This window comes from Myotis daubentonii, chromosome 9 (assembly GCF_963259705.1).
Source record: "Myotis daubentonii chromosome 9, mMyoDau2.1, whole genome shotgun sequence".
Classification (NCBI taxonomy): Eukaryota; Metazoa; Chordata; class Mammalia; order Chiroptera; family Vespertilionidae; genus Myotis; species Myotis daubentonii.
Genome location: NC_081848.1, coordinates 86106286 through 86125697, shown reverse-complemented (window position 1 = coordinate 86125697; position 19412 = coordinate 86106286). Strand labels below are relative to the sequence as shown.

Below are 19412 nucleotides of genomic sequence, written 5' to 3'. Positions count from 1 at the left end.
CCTGGGAGGGCAGCTGTGGCTGAGGTCCCGCCCAGCTGAAACCCCAGGGGAAGGGAGAGGGGGGAGGGAGGGAGGAGAAGGGAGGAGAGGAGAGGCGACCACCATGGGCCCTCGGAGTCGAGTCAGGGTGGCCAAATGCCAGATGCTGGTCACCAGCCTCTTTGTCCTGGTAACAGGCAGGTTGGGGGGGCGGGGAGGGCCTCCGGGGAGAGGGTGGCGGCCGTGTGTCTAGGCCTCCAGCACAGCGGCTCCCCCGCATGGGGGTGGCTGCCCCTGAGGGTGGTGTCTGCCCCCCCGCCGGACAGCCAAATGCTTGGAGGAGGCCTGGGTGGCGGGTGCACTGGGTGAATGGGGGCGATGCCTGGGGGTTGCTCTCACAGGGAGGACCGGGGCTGGGACTGGGGGGCCCACTCCCCACTGTGCAGAGTGAGCTGAGTCCCCTGGTTGTGTCTTTGTGTGTGTGTGTCAGGGTGTCTGTGTGGGTGTGTGCTGGGGTGCCTGTGCCGGGGGGATCTGTGTGTGTCGGGGGTACCTGGGCAAAGGCCTCCCTGAGACCACCCCAGGGGCACGCCTGGAGCTGAGCCTGTCTCGTGTGAGACCAGGAGGCTGGAGGGAGCCCCACTCTGGTTCTGCGCCCCCAGCTGCTGGGCCTGCTGGCGGCCACCATGGCGGCTCTCACCTACTTCGGGGCCCACTTCGCCGTCTTCAGCCGTGTGTCCCCGGAGGGCTCCTCCTACCCGGCCCTGCACCGCGGGGGTAAGTGAGGCCGGGGAGCCAGGCAGCCGTGGGGGAGCCTGGCTGGGGTGCAGCCCCCAGAGGGGTGGGCCTGGGACAGGCAGCAGGTCCCTGGCCGCAGTGACCGGAGGGGGTGTCCCACAGAGGGGGGCTCAGCCCTGGGGCGAGGGTCCTTGAGCGGCTCACAGGGACAGTGTCCCTCCAGGGCTCGACCTGAGGTGCAAGCACCGAGGAGGGGGCGGGGAGTGAGGCCCAGCCCCAGCCTGTGCCCCGAGGCCCCGCGTCAGCCTTAACCCTGAGCCCCAGCCGCCCTGCAGGAAGCCTGGGTCTGGGCTGATAAGGGGCAGCCCCGCGGCCACCTGCTGCTGGGGGAGGGGGGTGGGGGGAGGGGGGGGATGTGCTCCAGAGGCTCCAGCCAGCAGGGCAGCCCGCAGAGGTGCGGGCAGGGCCTCCTCCCTCCCTCGGGCCCTTCTGAGCGCCGGCTCGGGGTTGTGGCCGGAGGCACGTCCCCGCCTGATAGGGAGACAGGGCTCCCCAAAGTCCCGCACCCCCCTAACCCTCCTTTCTCTGCGCACTCAGCCTTCTTCGCAGGGATCAGCCTGGCCGGGCTCCTCACCCTGGGGGCCGTGCTGAGTGCCGCAGCCACCGTGCGGGAGGCGGGGGGCCTCATGGCCGGGGTGAGTCCTCCATGTCCATGTCCATCCCCCCGTCCCCAGCCCCCCAGGTTGGAATCAAGTGTCAGGACTATCAGCCCAGGGAGCCTCTCCCCACAGTGGCCTGACAGACAGTGAATGGAGGAGTGTGAGACCCGCCAGGCCCCGCCCCCTAGACACCAGGCAGGCCCCGCCCCCAGACACCAGGCAGGTCCCGCCCCCTAGACACCAGGCAGGCCCCGCCCCCTAGACACCAGGAAGGCTCCTCCCCCTAGACACCAGGCCGGCCCCGCCCCCCAGACACCAGGAAGGCTCCTCCCCCCAGACACCAGGCAAGCTCCTCCCCCCAGACACCAGGCAAGCTCCTCCCCCCAGACACCAGGCAGGCTCCTCCCCCTAGACACCAGGCAAGCTCCTCCCCCCAGACACCAGGCAGGCTCCTCCCCCCAGACACCAGGAAGGCTCCTCCCCCCAGACACCAGGCAAGCTCCTCCCCCCAGACACCAGGAAGGCTCCTCCCCCCAGACACCAGGCAAGCTCCTCCCCCCAGACACCAGGAAGGCTCCTCCCCCCAGACACCAGGCAGGCTCCTCCCCCCAGACACCAGGCAGGCTCCTCCCCCCAGACACCAGGCAGGCTCCTCCCCCCAGACACCAGGCAGTCCCGCCCCCCAGACACCAGGCAGGCCCCTCCCCTAGACACCAGGCAGGCCCCTCCCCTAGACACCAGGCAGGTCCCGCCCCCCAGACACCAGGCAGGCTCCTCCCCCTAGACACCAGGCAGGCCCCTCCCCTAGACACCAGGCAGTCCCGCCCCCCAGACACCAGGCAGGCTCCTCCCCCCAGACACCAGGCAGGTCCCGCCCCCCAGACACCAGGCAGGCTCCTCCCCCCGACACCAGGCAGGCCCCTCCCCCTAGACACCAGGCAGGCTCCTCCCCCCAGACACCAGGCAGGTCCCGCCCCCCAGACACCAGGCAGGCTCCTCCCCCCAGACACCAGGCAGGCTCCTCCCCCCAGACACCAGGCAAGCTCCTCCCCCTAGGCACCAGGCAGGCCCCTCCCCTAGACACCAGGCAGTCCCGCCCCCCAGACACCAGGCAGGCTCCTCCCCCCAGACACCAGGCAGGCCCCGCCCCCCAGACACCAGGCAAGCTCCTCCCCCCAGACACCAGGCAGGCTCCTCCCCCCAGACACCAGGCAAGCTCCTCCCCCTAGGCACCAGGCAGGCTCCTCCCCCCAGACACCAGGCAGGTCCCGCCCCCCAGACACCAGGCAGGCTCCTCCCCCCAGACACCAGGCAGTCCCGCCCCCCAGACACCAGGCAGGCTCCTCCCCCCAGACACCAGGCAGGTCCCGCCCCCCAGACACCAGGCAGGCTCCTCCCCCCAGACACCAGGCAGTCCCGCCCCCCAGACACCAGGCAGGCTCCTCCCCCCAGACACCAGGCAGGCCCCTCCCCCAGGGCAAGGACTCCTCCACCCAAACCAGTCAGGGTCCCCCTAAGTTGACCAGCCACAACCCTCCCCTGGCCCTGCTTCCGGCGGGGATCACCCGGGGCCATGAGAGGCGGAGCTGGCCCCCAGGCCTGGGTGCCATTCCCAAAGGCCAGGGGGGGCGGCGGGGGGTGGGGGGGGGGTAGGGAGTCCGGTTCCGTTAGACCGAGGCCAGGGTCTCAGGTGAGTTTCCTCTCCTGTTAGAAGAGGCCAGCGAGGCAGCAAAAGGCGCCCCTGCCCGTCCATCACCTGAGGTCTGGGCTGAGCTGTGGGCCCAGGTGGACGGCACCCCGGTTCTCCTGAGCCCCACACCGCCCTGTGCAGCTATCGGAGGGGCCTCCCCCGCCCCCAAGGCCCCACAGGCCCCCCAGCAGTGGCCTGTGTTGCCCCCAAACCTGCCCACCGCGTCCCCACAGACCTGTGCCCCCAGGGCTCGGGCTCCCCCTCTCTCCCCTGGTGCCCGTGCTCCCACCTGCTCCCCGAGCTCCCACCTGGCGCGGGTTCAGTGCCCGGGTATAGGGGGTCCAGCCCCCCTCTATTCCAGCCAGGAGGCCCCTGCTTTGCTGCCTCCAGCCCTGGGGGCCGAGACCCTGGAGCCAGGGGCAGCGGGGGTGGGAGGGGCGGGGTGCGTCCCCAGCCGGGGTCCGAGCCCCAGGGCCGTCGGGTTCTTGCCCCGCCTGTGCCATCCATGCTTGCGGAGTGACTCCTGGCTGTAACCTTCTCCGAGGGCAGGGACAGGGCCACCCCCTGGAGCTGCGGCCCCAGCCCCAACCCGGGCCCCGCGGGCAGGACAGGGCCGGGCAGGGCCGGCTGGGTGTCCGCCCTGGCTCCGGCCCCTGCAGTCTGGCTGGCGCCTGAGCCCAGGGCAGCGATTTTCAACCTGTGGCACCCGGTGTGCAGCGAGAAATGTACAACGTGCCACATCCGGCTCTGGCACTGACCTCTGACCCCTAAGGTTGTCAAATAAAAAATGACAATGGCGCCCTCGCCCTCGCTCAGTGGATAGAGCGTCGGCCTGCGGACTGAAGGGTCCCAGGTTCGACTCTGGCCAAGGGCACATGCCTGGGTTGCGGGCTCCATCACCCCCCAGTAGGGGACCTGCAGGAGGCAGCCGGTCGATGATTCTCTCTCATCATTGATGTTTCTATCTCTCTATTTCTCTCCCTTCGTCTCTGAAATCATAAAAAAATATATTTTACTAGGTGGACTGGTTAATAATGCAGATTTTTTTCAGTAGATGGAGTTACACATATGTTGACATATATGCGATTTGATATGTATGCCATTTTGTTATATTGACAACAAGCTTCAAAACTTCATATGTCAAATTTGCTGAAAGTGTTAACATCATGGATATTTTTACGCTTAAAAATGTCAAATTTCGTGCAAAAAAAGAGCATTTGCAAGAAGTTTTAATTCATTATTTTGAAGAAAAGTGCTGCTGAAAGCTTCGGGAAGCTTATGGTGAACATGCTCCATCTCAAGATGCTTGTGAACGCTGGTGTAAATGCTTTAAAAGTGACGATTTTTATGTGAAAGACACAGAACGTCCAGGTCAACTGAGAAAGTTTGAAGACCGACAATGACAAGCATTATTGGATGAAGATGCGTGTCAAACTCAGAAACAACTCGCAGAAAGATTAAACGTTGCTCAGCAAACAATTTCCAAACGTTTACAAACACTGGGAAAGATTGTAAAGGGAGGAAAATGGGTGCCACATCAACTGAACTAAAGACAAATGGAAAACCGAAAAGTCATCAGTAGAATGTTGCTTCAAGGGCATGAAAGAAAAATTTCTTTGCATCGAATTGTGACTGGCAATGAAAAGTGGATTTATTTTGAGAATCCCAAAAGCACAAAATCATGGGTTGATCCGGGTCAACCACCAACATCGCCTGCAAGGCCAAATCGCTTCGGAAAGAAGACAATGCTCTGCGTTTGGTGGGATCAGGACGTGTGGTGTATTAGGAGCTTCTAGAACCAGGTGAAACCGTTAATACTGATCGCTACCGACAACAGATAATCAATTTGAACCACGCTTTGATCGTCAAACCACCAGAATGGGCCAGAAGACACAGCAAAGTAATTTTGCTTCATGATGACACACCATCACACACTTCGAAACCAGTTAAAGACACGTGAAAAGATCTTGCCTGGGAGGTATGAACCCACCCGCCGTGTTCACCAGCCCTCGCTCCCTCAGATGACCACATGTTCCGATCGACGGCACACGCACCTTCTGAGCAGCACTTCAACACGTACGAAGACGTGGAAAATGGGGCCTCTGAATGGTCTGCCTCAAAACAAGAAAAGTTCTATTGGGACGGTCCCACAAATTCCCTGAAAGATGGGGGATGTGTAGCAGGCGACGGACATGACTTTGAACCAAGCACTTTCGATGTTTCTCTTGAAATTATCGTGTTTTCTTTGATTACAAACTCCGCATTACTAACCGGTAAAGGTTGAATCACATTATTAACCAGTATCCACATTATTAACCGGTATCCGAGTTATTAAGTGGTATCTGCATTATTAACCGTTACACCTAGTAAAGAAATTACAACGGCCAACACAACAATAAAAATACAACGGCCAACACAACAATAGCCGCCAGGTGTGAATGCATCAGAATTATTCCTTTCTGTTTCTTGCCACATGGGCAGGATATAGAAGTCTTTTTGGTGTTCCACAAAATGTTATCACTTATCTTACGTGCCACGAGGTGAGAGGTTGAAAATCGCTGACCTAATCGCTGAGCCAGGTGCTGGAGGAGGGAAGCCAGCCAGGCAGTGGCCTGTCCCCCCAGAGGGGAGCCCTGGGGTGAGGGGCCAGCCAACGGGGGCGCACAGTAGGGCAGGCTGCCCGCAGCGGGCAGAGCCGGTGTGGAGCCCCGGGGAGGAGGCCTGCAGAGGCCAGCAGGGGCCGCCAGGGGGCGACGTGGTGCTGGCTGAAGGCAGCAAACCGGTTGCTTGTCTGGGGAGCCCAGGCCTGTTCTCAGCTGAGCCAGGCACCAGGGTGTCCCCAGCTCCCCTGACCCCTGATCCCTGACCTCTGCAGGCAGCGCCTGGGACGGCTGTTCCGTGGGTCTGTCCCGTCCCTGCCCGCGGCCCCCAGGCTGGCCCGTGGGTGCTGGACCGCCTGGCTCGCAGATACCCGCTCACTAAGCTGCCTGCGTGCGTGTGCGTGTTGTGTCCGGCGTGTGTGTGCGTGTGCGCGTGTGTGAGCACATGTGAAGCAGCTGGGGCGCGGGGCGATCTTTCCCAAAGTGACAGGCGCCCGGCGGCCCCCCTTCCTGCCCGCGCCCCGCCTCTCCCCAGAGCGGCTCCGGGACAGGAAGCCAGCGAGCCTGCAGGCGGAGCCCAGGCTGCCCGTGGCTGGAGGAAGCCCGAGGCCTTGGGGTCCGTGGCCCCTCCTCTGCCCAGCACCCCTTCTGCAGGGGCGGGAGCCGTGGGGGAGAGGCCCTCTCGGAGGAAATGCCGCGCCCGCCCGGAGCTGGCTCGGGGCCCCGGCCTGGGAGGCAGCCTTGAGCGATGGTTTCCAGATGGGGAAGGTGGCCCTCAGCCAGCCAGGGAGGAGGAGGAGGGAGAGGGAGGAAGAGGGGGAGGAAGGAGAGAGGAGAATGGGGGGAAGGGAGGGGGCGGAAGGAGGAGGCACCCTCCAGGCCTGCAGGCTCCTGGGCAGGCGGAGGGCAGGGAAGAAGGGGGGCGGTCTACATCGGGCGGAGTGGGGCCCTGCGCCCACACTAGAGTTTGGGGGCTGGTGGGTGGTCCGCCCTTTCACAGAGCCACCCCCCCCCCCAACACACACACACACACACACACACACACACACACACACACACACGAGCTAGTTCTCTGCCCCGCCTGGCCTGGCCGGTGTCTGTGTGTCTGTCTGCATCTGCGGGCACCTCGCTGGCCAATTGGTCATGGACTCCTGGGTGTCTCCCCCAAGCAGGGTGGCTGCGGGCAGTCCCCGAGGGAGGGGGGAGGCCGAGCCAGCCCAGGCAGCCCACTCCGTGTGCCCTCACTCAGGGCGGGGAGGGGGTGCCGAGTGTGGTTCGGGGCCTGTGGACGCTGCAGACGCGGGGTGTGTGGTCAGGGGCCGGACCGGCCGGGCTGTCTGTGGTGACCCTCTGCCGGCCCCACCGCGGGCTCAGGGGCACGAGTGCTTTGTCAGGGGAGGGTCCCCGATGCTCAGTGGCTTCTGCAAGTTCAGAGCCTGACCCCCGAGAAAGAGGCAGAGAGGCAGGCGTGGCTGGACCCATGGTCTCCGGGGACCGCCGCCTCCAACACTGGGGTCCCGGCCGTGATGAGAGTGAGGGGACCGGGGCCCATGGCCTTGGGGAGGAGCAGGGTGTGACGAAGGGAGGGTGTGACCTGGGCGGGTCCCACCTGAGGGTTGCAGCCCGGGAGCCCAGCTGCAGAGGTTTTCAAAAACAACCAGCCGGCAGGGCTCAGGGGTTGAGCGTCGACCTAGGAACCAGGAGGTCAGGGTCCGATTTCTGGCCAGGGCACAGGCCCGGGTTGTGGGCTCCATCCCCAGTGTGGGGCGTGCAGGGGGCAGCCGGCCCATGACTCTCTCTCGTCATGGATGTTTCTCTCTCTCCCTCTCCCTTCCTCTCTGAGATCAACAAAAATTTATTTAAAAAAACCAACAAACAAAAGATAAGCCAGCTGTCCCTGCTGAGGCCTGGCCATTGCAAGGGGCAGGTCCTCCCAGGCCCAGGCCCAGGTCCAGGGACGGCTCTGCCTGGCCCTCCCCGGGGCAGGACCCCCCGTCCCCCGGGGCCGTCGCAGTGGGCAGGGTCCGGCAGGCCAGGGATCCCCTCCATCCTGGGCCAGGAGGTGGGGTGGGGTGGGCGCTACCAGTGACAGCCCGGGGGCCAACACCAGCAATGGCAGAGGTTCCCGAGGGCGGCCAGGGGAGGGGAGCCGTGTGCCTGCCCGGGCGTGGGGGGGGCTCAGGGCTCCTGACCCACGGGCGCCCTCTCCCCAGGGCTTCCTGTGCTTGGCCCTGGTCTTCTGTGCCCTGGTGCAGGGCGCCTTCTGGAGGCTCCGCAACCCCACCCAGGTGAGTGCCCTCCACCCACCCGAGCAGAGGCCATGGCTGCTCCCGGCCCCGTCTCTAGAGGAGAGATGGGCAGGCGGTTGGGGACCAGTGAGGGGCCCTTCTCCACCTGGGGGTCGGGTGGGGCAGCAGCTCCCAGGAGAAGGAGGGAGGTACAGGCCTCAGACCCCCCCCAACTAGGGCCCCTCATTCCTGCCCCCTCCTGGCCCAGGAAGATGGCTCCCAGGAGTTGGGGGAAGTGAGGGGGGGCTGTCCCCCTCAGGGGTGGATTTGGGGGAGTCAGTTTCCCGAAGATGCACTGAGGCATCTGCACTCCTGGTGTGGCCCTCGGGGCAGTGCCAGGGCCGCTGGGAGGAGGGTGGGCAGGGTGATGGGGGTGGAGTTCGTGCTGTGCGCTGTTCGGTGTGTGACCACCCTCTCTGGTCCTTGCTGTCCTCACCCTCAGAAACCGGCCTTGTCTCCCTCATGGCTCCTTGGAGTCCAGGGGGCTTCGTGGCCCAGCCTCTGAGTGTGGCGGTCACCCCAAGCCTGCGCGTGGAAGGACACAGGCCCAGAGGGGGAGGGCTCACCCCGGCAGAGCCCAGGCTCATGGCCCCAAGTCAACGCCTCTTCCCTGCCCTGCCCCAGGGTCGCCCCAGACGGCCTCCCACGCTGGCATCACTCAGGGTCACTCTCCTGTGACCAGATCAGGAAAAGGACACCCCCTGGCTTTTGGGGGGCTCGAAGCCCCTAAGAAGCGGCCGTGGCTCTCGGAGGGGCAGGCCAGCCGTCTTGCTTGGATTGCATTGGGGCTCACGTCACCCATCCCCCCAGCAATGGTCTGGGTCACAGCGTGGGTGGTCCCGGTCCAGACAGCTGCCAGGGCGCCCTGGGCCCGCCCAGCTCTCGGGGGAGCCACCACCCCTCCACCCTCTCCTCTCGGGGGAGTCACTGCTGCAGGGACCGGCCACAGGCCGCCGTCCATCTGGGGTTCCCGCCACCGCAGGGGGGGTGGCGAGAGCTGAGGGCTCCCAGCTGGGCCTCTTCCCTGTCCCACCCCTGCCACCCACCCCCACACGAATCGCCCTGGTCTGGCCCGCGGTCTGACCGACGCTCGGGGTCCCTTCGGGGCCCTGCTTGACCCCGGGCCACGGTTGGATGGACCCCACCTGCCATCCGGGCGGCCTTGTGAGTGTCCAGGCCCCCTTGGGCACGAGGTGGCCTGGGTGAAGGAACTGGCTTCGGAGTCCGGGCGCGGCCTCCCCATCCGGCTCTGGGCGGTTCATTCCCCTGATGGGGCCGTCCCCGCGTCTGTAAGAGGATCCTGGAGACCCTGCCACGGGCTCGCTGCAGGGCGGGGGGAGCCAGTGCGTGCGCGGGGCTCAGTGGGCCCCCCTCAGTCCTCCCTCGGATGGGACGGTGGTGGTTGGTGCCAGGGCCTGGGCAGGCCGAGCCTCCCTCCTGTGCCCCCACCTAGGCACGTGGCAGGCACCGTGGCCTCGGGGTCAACCCAGGCCAGACAGGTCCCGCCCGGCTCCTTCGCCCGAGAGGTCCTGTGAGCAGGGACGCTGTCTGCCCCGGGGGCATCCAGAGCCTGACTCTAACCCTAAACCCCAGCCCCCCTGCCTCCCCCCAGGGGCCCCTCAAGTATCCTGAAAGGGCCAGGCCAGCTCACGCAGGGCCCCCCTACAGACAGGAAAGCCCAGGACGGGGTAGGCAGGCGGCCACGGCTTCCTGCGGCCCCAATGCCAGGCTGCAGACCCGGCGGGTGGGGGAAGGGGGCCTGGCCGGTGCCCAGAGCTGGCGAGGCCAGTGGTGTGGGGACCGGTGGCCGTGCAGCGAATGCCGAATGAGACGGCGATCAATTACGCGCCAGCCGCAGCCTGAGAGCCCAGCGTCCCCAGAGGCAGGGGAAATGAATTGGCGGCTCCGCTGAATAATTCATTGGAGGATGAGTGCGCGGCCCCAGGGGAAGGCAGAGGCCTGTCCTCAGATCCCGGGTCTGGCCCCGCCCCACCCTCACCTGGAGGCCACTCTTCTCCCGATTGTCCGGCTGGCCCCATGAGCTGGTCTGCAGAGCCCCCCGCAGCCCCCACAGGCCCCCCCCTCCCCCCACAGGTTTAGCTGGCAGTGGGGGTCGGGGCACAGCCCAGAGTTGGCAAGCCCAGGCCAAGGGCCGGGAAGGGGGACCTGATCTGAGAGGTGGACCCCATCTTGAGGGGCACCCCTGGAGCTCTGGGAGATGAGCTTAAAGTGAGGCGCCCTGGCAGGGAGCACCCAGGTGTCAGGACCCGCAGCCTCCACACCCCGGGACACGGTGATGGGGCAGACGCCCAGGTCTGCAGGAAGCGTCCGGCCTGGCCCCCCTACCGGGCCCGGGCGGATCTGGTCCGTGGCCCCTGCCTCCGGGTCGTGGGGACGGACGCTCCGGCACAGCCACAGTCAGCCCCCTGAAGGTGTTACAGTGACAAGCTGGCCCCAGGGCCCCGGCCGAGTGGGGCAGAGCAGCTGGCGGAGGGGTGGACGCAGGAGGGGGTGTCCCAGCTCCCCGTCACAGCCACCTGCCCCGCGGGCCCAGGCCAGCTCCACCAGGGCCCACCGGCACCAGGCCCCCGCCCGCATTTCCCTGGGAGACAAGAGTCAGGGCCCCTGCCAGGCCCTCCAGCCCAGGGTGCTGCCCCGCCCGACGGTGGGAAGGCAGTGGCTGGGTTTGCGTTTGCGTGTCTCAGGGGGAGTGTTAATTAGCGCCGGAGCCGTGTTCCGGACGGAAGTGCATCTGGTTCCTAGTGGGCTTCGGAAAAGGCTGGTCCGGACAGCCCCACTGCCTGCCTGCTGGCTGCCCCAGCCCTCCAGGGGGTAGGGGTAGGGGCGGGGGGCGGCCCTTCCTTTCCGAAGGGCGGGCGTTAGTGGCCGGAGCAGGCATGGGTGCTCCATTCACCCCAGCCCTTTGGGGCACCTTATGCACCCGTCAGCATGTCCCAGCTCAGTGTGGCGTGGGGTGTAAGGAGGTGATGGATGGCTCAGGTCTCTGAGGTGGGAAGGGAGGCCTCAGGGAGCAGGAGAATTCAGAGGCCTGGCCTGTGCCAGGAGACCAGCACCCGGAGCAATCATGGAAGTCTTCCTGGAAGAGGCGAGCTTCCAGTTTGTCTTTGAAGGAATGACATGACAAGGGGAGGGCATTCCGTTTGCGGGGGCAGCATGGGGAAGGACACAGCAGGGGTGGTTAGGTGGGTGGAGGCAATGCGGTTAGGGTGCCAGGGAAGGCAGAGCCCGGCCAGGCCCGTTGTCACCGGATACCCTTCTCCTCTGTCCTCTACCCAAGGGGCTCTGCTGGCCCGGAGCTGGCCCTGTGGGCCCACGGCTTCCCCTGGCCAGAAGCCCGGCGGCTTGGGCTTCCTGAAAGGCATGGACATTCTGGGGAAATGCCCAGAGCACCCCCACACGTGGCCACACCTGGCCGCTCTGCCCGGGCCCAGCTCTGCCTGCCCCACTGCCCGTGTCCACAGACAGAAGCAGAGGGCACCTCCGCGGCCAGCCCTCCATGCTCCGCAAGCCCAGAGCTGGGGCCTCTGGCTTATCCTTCAGGACCCCTGGGAGCAGGAGTGGCGCTGACAGCCATTCTCGGGGTGGGGGGTCCCCGCCAGTGAAGTCCGGGGAACCACTGTGACCGGGCACCTAGGAGAGCTGGCCCCACCGTCGGGGAGCTCGCCTGGCGGAGAAGGGGGGCCTTCGGACACCCCTCAGCAGCAGGGCCAGGCCCGCCTGGGGGCTTCATGGAGACCCTCTTGGTGCAGGTGGAGGATGCCCTGCTGGACACCTACGATCTGGTGTATGACCAGGCGGTGACGAGCCCGTCCAGCGCCCGGTGGCAGGAGCTGGCGGCCATCCACGACACGGTGAGGGTGGTGGGGAGGCCGCCCCCACGCCGGGCACCTCTGGGCCGATCAGCCTCCCCATGAGGACTGTGATCCAGGAGATGGGCTCAGGGCGGCCCTGCCAGGGGCTGAGCCGGGGTCCCGGGCCACAGGCCATGGATGCCACCGGGACAAGAGCTCAGGCCTCCTCGCTGGGCCTGGGCAGGGCCGCTACTGAGCTCGTGGGTCCAGAACAAAGTGCAAGGCCCCGCCCATGGGAGGCCAGGCTGCCCAGTCGCCCTGCGCCCCGTCCTGGTCTCTGCCAGACCCTGCCGAGTCACTTGGCCTGTCTGTGCCTCGGTTTCCCCTCTGTCACACGGGAGTCCTGGGGTCCTGAGAGCCCCCTCTGTCTGTCCTTGCAGTTCCTGTGCTGTGGGAAGAGCTCTCCTTCCGGCCTCCTGGGCAGCGCGGAGGCCGAGCTGTGCCGCGGACAGGAGGCGGCCACGCCGGTGAGGGGGAGCCCTGCGCAGGCGACCAGGGCCTCTGCCACCCCTTAGCCTCCCCCAGACCCTGGGGACCAGCCCCCTGCTGGGCTCGGGGAGGGCTGCGGAGGGAGAGGAGGCTGCAGGGGCGTGGCCGGCGGGCGTGCCTGACCCCGGCACCGGCCGGGTCCTCCTCCACTGGACGCAGCCCCAGGCTCCATCGCGCCTTCATTCCTCCAGCTCCCAGCTGGCAGGCTCCCCGGGGCCAGGCGCAGCGCCAGGCGCCAGACCCGCCCTCAGAAGCCTCCAGAGGCGCGGGGGTTGGGGGTGATGGGGCTGAGGGTGCAGAGCAGAGGCGATCAGCCTGGGGGGGGGGAAAGGGGGGACACAGGCGTCCTCAGGGCCCCCGAGGAGCTGCAGGGCCAGCCTGCACCGACCTGGCTGCAGAGGCTCCGAGACCAGAGGCAGGAAACCCCTCCTTCCCTAAGGCCCAGAGAGAGGCCTGGCACCCTTCCTCCCGGCGGCCTCCTCCCTCCTCCTCCTCCCCCTCCCCCACCACCACCAGGAAACAAACCCACCCCATCACTGGGCTCCTGGCCGCCCTCCAGGAAACAGGCCGGAGGATGCAGATGGCGGGGCCAGGGAGGGAGGCTGCCCCAGCACCTTCCCCCCGGGGGGCTGCCTGCCGGAGGGGCAGGGGCTGAGAGCCAGGGGGCTGGTTCCTGCCGCCCAAGGAGAGGGAGGCCTGCGTTCCTCAGGCACCTTCCCGGCCTGTGGGTGGGGACACGGGCAGCACGGGAGGTGGGCACGGGCGCTGGGCCTGCCGTCTGCAGAGCCACCCCGGGGGGAGGGCGGGCGGGCAGGCATGTGTCCCGGACAGTGGTCTGCCCAGGCTGCCTTCCCAGAGAAGTGGGGCCACATGGGGAGACGGGGCTGATTAGGGTTCATTTTCTTTTTTATATGTTTTTATTGACGTCAGAGAGGAAGGGGGAGGGAGAGAGAGAAACATCAATGATGAGGGAGAATCACTGATCGGCTGCCTCCTGCACGCCCCACACTGGGGATCGAGCCCGCATGTCCTGACCGGGAATCGAACCGTGACCTCCTGGTTCATAGGTCGATGCTCAACCCCTGAGCCCCGCCGGCCGGGCCTGGGTTCATTTTCCTGAGGGACACCCCAGCCAGGCTGCAGGGCTGTGCCCAGGGATCAGGGTGGCTTCCTGGGTGGAACCAACCGGCTGCCCCAGGAGCCAGGGGCCCCGACTTCCAGGGCAACCGAAGTCACCCTGTCACCAAGTGTGAGCCGGGCTGGGCTCTGGCCCAACACAGCAGGGAGGCCCTGTCGAGTGAACGTGTGGACAGAGGGACAGACAGACAGCCACCGAGTCAGCCTCCCCTCCCTCCTCACCCCGACTGCCCGCCCTCGCCCCTGGCCTCGGCGGGCACTGCAGACCCCTGGCCTCGGGGGGGCACTGCAGACCCCTGGCGGGCGGGCGGGCGGGCAGGCGGTGGGGCCACCTCGCTGCCTCCACGCAGGACTGCCTGCAGGTCGTGAGGAGCTTCCTGAGGACACACGGACACATCGCCTCCACCCTGACCAGCGTCGGCCTCGCCACCATGGTACCCGCTCGCCCGCCCCCACCACCCCTCCCACCCGGCGGGAAGGGCAGGGCCGGCCCCAGGCAGGTGGCCTGGGGTGGAGGTCCCGCCTCTCCCCATTCGAGACAGGGGGATCCTGCGGACCCATCACTTCCTGGGGAGGCTCCTGGGGCCAAGGGGGGCCTCCCGGAGCCGCTGGCTCAGGCGCCGCCCTCCCAGGTGTATGCGATGCTGCTCAGCTCCTTCCTCTGGTTCGCCATCCGCTCCGGCCGCAGCTTGGACCGAAGAGGGACCTATGCGCTGAGGCCCCGGTAGGCCCCCCGCCCCGCCCCCCGCCCCCCGCGTGGACCCCAGAACCAAGGGCCAGGCTGATGCTCTAGAAGACGCCCTGGGCGCAGGGAGGGAGGGAGGGAGAGGGTGCTGGGGAAGGTGCCAGACCCCCACGCACGCCACTCTACGCCAGTCTGCGGGCACAGCGACCGCCTCTCCCCGGGGCTCCCCAGCCGCACCAAGACCTGACCTCACAGGCGCCCTGCCCACCAGCAGCGCGAGACGGGGTCTCCCGGCCCCCGGATTCCAGCCCCGGGCAGGGCCTGTGACCCTGGGCAACCCCGGGGCCCCCCAGGCAGGGGGAGCAGGGAGGACACAGGCCCAGCAGCCGGCCACTTCCTCCACTCACCCCGCCTGGTCCCTCCCGGCCACTGGGTCCCTCGCTGCCCCGGCACCTCGCCTGCCCCTCCGGGTCCCAGCACAGCCTCCTGGCGCCTCTGCTTCTCAGGCCCCGAGGCCGCCAGCCCCAGGAGCCCGGCTTCTTCCGGCGATCCGGGGGGAGCCCCGCCCTTCGCCACCTGGTCGACCTTCGGGGCCCAGGAGGACCCTCGGGGGACCCTCGGCTGCTCCAGGACAACTGATGGTGCCTCACGCCGGGCGGGCGCCCACAGAGTGACGAGGCCCAGCCGCCCCGTCCCTCACTGAGATGAGAGCCGCGCCCTCCACGTGGAGGCGGGACGGGGACAGGGAGGCCCCATTTCAGACTCCGGGGTCAGGCTGGGAATGGAGTCCGAACAGGGGAGCCAGCCCTGGCCGGTGTGGCTCAGTGGATAGAGCGTCGGCCTGTGGCCTGAAGGGTCCCAGGTTCGATTCCCGGTGAGGACACGTGCCTGGGTTGCGGGCTCCATCCCCAGTGGGGAGCGTGCAGGAGGCAGCCGATCGGTGATTCTCTCATCATTGATGTTTCTGTCTCTCTCTCCCTCTCCCTTCCTGAGATCAATAAAATATGTTCTTTAAAAATTCTGTAAAAATGCGTATGGCAGCAGGAAAGGGCATTTTGCCGGAAGCTATAGGCTGCTCCTCCCGGGCCTGGCCCCAAGGTCACGTTCTCGCACCCACACCCCCAACTCCCTTTCCAGGTGGGGTGACCCCGTCTTCGTTTCAGAGGGAGCCGAGGCATGAACACCTTCCTCCCTCTGCCCTGGCCTTCCACCAACCTTCACGGCCAGGGGTGCAGGATGGGGGAGCCCGCGGGGACCCCTCGTCCCCCGCACACTGAGTAATAACACCCCATTACCTCTCGATTGGACCCCTCCCCCTGCCATCAAGTGACCCTTTCATGGTCTCTTTTTAAAAAAGTAATTTTTATTGTCAATATTTTTATTGATTTCAGAGCGGAAGGGAGAGGGAGAGAGAGCGAAACCTCAACGATGAGAGAGAACACGGATCGGCTGCCTCCTGCAGGCCCCCCACTGGGGATGGAGCCCGCAACCTGGGCAGCTGCCCTGACCGGGAATTGAACAGTGAACACCTGGTTCATAGGTCGACGCTCAACCACTGAGCCACGCCGGCCGGGCCTATGGTCTCTTAACGCAGGAGCCCAGGAGCCCCGAGGGGCCAGGGGCACCCCAGCGTCCAGCCCAAGGACAGGCTCAGGCCCTGGGACCGGTGGAGCCAGCGGGCGCGCAGGGGCGAGGCGGTGGGAGCCGGGCCCGTGGCTCCTGGGCTGGGGCAGACCTGAGAGCAGCAGGACGAAGGAGCTGCTTCTGGGCGAACGCCGCCCCCGCCCGACGCACAGCACCTGCCCCGGTGCCCACGGGCAGCTCCAGGGGCCTGGGCGTGGAGCGGAGGGGCTGGGGCGGGTGCGGGCCGCCCCCCCACCGCACCATCGTTTCGGGGCGAGGTCCCCGTGCCAGTCGCAGGCGGAAGCTCCGACAGCTGGCCGGTGTCACGGTGCCCGCGGGGAGCCCGGGTGCAGGCAGCTGCGTCTGCCTCCGTCTGCGGATGCCTCTGGCCCTGGGACCCCGCCTCTCACTGGCGCAGGGGGGTCTGGGCTGCCGGTCACAGGTCACATCGCTGGAGTCCCTTCTGGTGGCTTCTGACGAGTGAGTGCTTCGGTGGGTTGGTTTTTACCTTGAAGTGGAAGTTTCCAGACAGAAAAGCAGTAACAGTCACACAGTGGAGGGTTCTGTCTGGGTGTTTCCGGGGAGGGTGCTGGATGCAGGACAGTTAACGTTGGCGGGGAACGCGACCATGATGACAACGGGGGGATCTGTGGTCTCTGCTCTGGAGCCGCGGCCGGGCCCCGAGGGATCCGGGAAAAGGAAAATCACGTCCCTTTCCCAAAGGCGCGTCATCAGGCGCGTCACCCCAGAGGCAGGCTCGGCGGCGGCGATGGGCCTTCGGAGGGAAGACGCCGGCCGAGGACAGGGCGGCCGCCTGACCTGCTCCTGGTTAGAACGTCTTCATTGAGACCATCCTGTGTGGTTACTTGTATTTTTATATTTATTTTTATTTCCTTTATTTTAGAGAGCGAGGAAGGGAGCGGGGTAAAGAGATGGAAAGGCTGATGAGGGGGGGCATCCATCGGCTGCCCCTGCACGCGCCCCCCCCCACCCCCGGGGACCGAGCCCGCAGCCCGGCCTGTGCCCCGACCGGAGTCGAACTGGGACCTCCCGGCTCCTAGGTGGGCGCCCCACCCCTGAGCCGCCGGCTGTGTGGTTACTTCCAGTCCCTGGGTCTGTAAGGCCGGTGAGAGCAATGACCTTAACGCAGCGGTTCTCAACCTGTGGGTCGCGACCCCTTTGGGGGTCCAACGACCCTTTCACAGGGGTCGCCTCAGACCATCGGAAAACACAGATATAATGACATATTGTTTTTATGATTCATCACTTTGCTTTAATTATGTTCAATTCGTAACAATGGAAATCCATCCTGCAGATCCGATATTTACATGACGATTCGTAACAGCAGCAACATGACAGTGATGACGTAGCAGCGAAGATAATGTAATGGCTGGGGGTCCCCACAACATGAGGGGCCGTGTTAAAGGGTCGCGGCGTGAGGAAGGTTGAGAACCGCTGCTTTAAAGACACCGCCGTCCGCAGGAGAAACCGAACGCTTGGTGCAGGACATCCCAGCGCAGCTCCAGGCTTGTCCGGGCACCGGGACCCTTTGTGCACGAAGCTCCTACGCGAGGCTCCTTTTAAAAGGGGGCGTGTGCCCGGCCGCGTGGCTCTATTGATTGGGCACGGAAAGGTCGCCAGTTCGATGCCTGGTCAGGGCCCAGGCCCGGGTTGGGGGTTCTGTCCCCCGTTGGGATGTGTATGGGAGGCAACCGGTCAATGTTTCCCTCTCACATGGATGTGTGTCTCTCTCCCCCTCTCCCTTCCTCTCTCTCTAGAATCAAGCTTTAAAAATAAAAGGGGGGGCGCTTATAATTCCACGGAGGAGCCCCTGCAATTCTCCTGTCCTTCCCGTAAAGACACCCAGTGGAACAGGGTGGAGGTTTGCACCAGACCTCGGAGCTATAAATAGGCTAGATAATCCCCGACATCCTGGGGCTCCAAATCCGTGTACCTGATTAGCAGCCCGGCCGGGCCGCCGCCGTTTTCCCTAATAGGTTTACGGGGCGTTAGCTCCGCGCTCCGGCGGGAAGACGTCCCTGCTGCTTTGCTCCCACCTGGGAAGATTACAAGTTTGCTCTCCTCTGTCCGGCACCGACATACGGAGAGTCCCGCCTACTGCCTTAGACCAAGCGCGTCCAACCCAAAGGCTCCCACGGGCCACACCAACAAGGCTGACGTGGCTGTGGCCGCAAAAAAACCAAAGCTTCAATCTTCATGGAAACGTCGGTTTATTCCGATAGAGACGCGCTGAATGCAAAGGGCCGACATGAACGAGTCACCGTTCACATACAATAACAGAACATTTTAATAAAAAGTAGCATTTTTTCCTGAACATTCGCTTACCAGACGCTGACTAACTGCACAAATTAATAAGCGTCACGCAAATAAACCTATCTTTCTTGTTCTCCGAAAGCGAAATATTTCCTGTTGCGCACACCCAACAAGTCAGTTCAAGACCAATGATGTGGCCATCGGCCGCTGAAACATTCGCTGCCGGTGTCAGTGGAGAGAAATGGTGCGCCTGCGTGTAAGGCGCGTAAGGGGAATGAATGCAACACGATCATAGTCATCAGTCATTAGCGAACGTTGTAGCTCGTTATTAATATTTATATATGACAGGATATTGTAAAAATTAAGTTAGGAATTTTTATTAAGACGTTTCTTACATATGTGATGTCGGCTGCCTTGTGGGCCGCGTGGGGCCTGCAGGCTGAGTTTGACATGCTCGCCTTGGACACTGAACACTGCTCTAAATGATGCTAAATTCCCTAGATATTCCACTTGAATCCCACCCGTGAGCTACGTAGCTTTATGCTCTAGAACAGCGGTTCTCAACCTGCCTAATGCCCAGCCCTTTAATGCAGCTCCTCATGCTGCGGTGACCCCCAATTTCATTGTGACACATGGAACATCATGAAAGCATAGGGATTCATCACGAAAACAGTATGTCATTACAGATGTGTTTTCCGCTGGTCTGAGGCGACCCCTGTGAAAGGGTCGTTCGACCGCCAAAGGGGTCGCGACCCACAGGTTGAGAACCACCGCCCTAGGCGATCGCTAGAAGGACGCAGACTGCCTATCACAACAGCTGGCTGTAAGGGCCACGGGCAGCAAAGGACAAGCTCCGGTTCTGGTCGCCAGGCAAACACTCTGGTTCTACTATAGACCCACGGCCCTGGCCGGGAGCTCATTGGGTAGAGCCTTGTCCCAGGACCAAGGTTTCAAGTTCGACCCCCGGTCAGAGCGCAGACAGGAATCAACGAATAAATGCATAAGGAAGTGGAGCAACAAATCGACATTTCTAAAATCAATCAATCAATCAATCGATAAACACGGTTACTAATTAACCCTGAAAGACTCAAACAACAAGAAAGCAGCTTAGGGGATTCCTGGGTTTGACTGAATATTGTCGCAGCTGGGTTCCAAATTCTCCATCAAGGGCCCCGCCGGCACATGGGCCTGATCCAATTCAGTGGCACCCAGGAGGGAAACGAGCTATGAAACCGCTAAAGCACGATCCAGAGCAGCGGTTCTCAACCTGGGGGTCGCGACCCCTTTGGCGGTCGCACGACCCTTTCACAGGGGTCGCCTAAATACACCCTGCATCTCAGATATTTACATGACGATTCATCACAGTAGCAACATGACA

General features: G+C 64.4%; 2 protein-coding genes across 3 annotated transcripts in view; one reads left to right on the top strand and one right to left on the bottom strand.

Annotated features, from left to right (window-relative positions):
• LOC132241847 (insulin-like) overlaps positions 1–19412 on the bottom strand; it is a 394596-nt gene that overhangs the window by 67227 nt on the left and 307957 nt on the right. The window lies entirely within an intron of this gene.
• TSPAN32 (tetraspanin 32) lies at positions 59–15263 on the top strand. 2 transcript variants are annotated; one of them, XM_059710564.1, is made up of 9 exons: positions 59–169; positions 642–756; positions 1315–1412; positions 7880–7954; positions 11725–11826; positions 12207–12293; positions 13803–13886; positions 14085–14176; positions 14644–15258. In XM_059710564.1, exons 1-9 carry the CDS (start codon positions 104–106, stop codon positions 14774–14776), a joined length of 852 nt encoding a protein of 283 aa, XP_059566547.1. In that variant the 5' UTR covers positions 59–103; the 3' UTR covers positions 14777–15258. The 2 variants fall into 2 exon arrangements, with proteins under 2 accessions (XP_059566547.1, XP_059566546.1); XM_059710563.1 differs by having other exon boundaries at positions 95–169; positions 603–756; positions 14644–15263.

Bases quoted from the DNA above. Each gene is read 5' to 3' on its own strand.
- TSPAN32 (XM_059710563.1), top strand. From the start codon at position 104: ATGGGCCCTCGGAGTCGAGTCAGGGTGGCCAAATGCCAGATGCTGGTC. The intron at 1,413-7,879 runs GTGAGTCCTCCA...CCCTCTCCCCAG, and splicing joins CGGGGGGCCTCATGGCCGGG to GGCTTCCTGTGCTTGGCCCT. The intron at 12,294-13,802 runs GTGAGGGGGAGC...GCCTCCACGCAG, and splicing joins GACAGGAGGCGGCCACGCCG to GACTGCCTGCAGGTCGTGAG.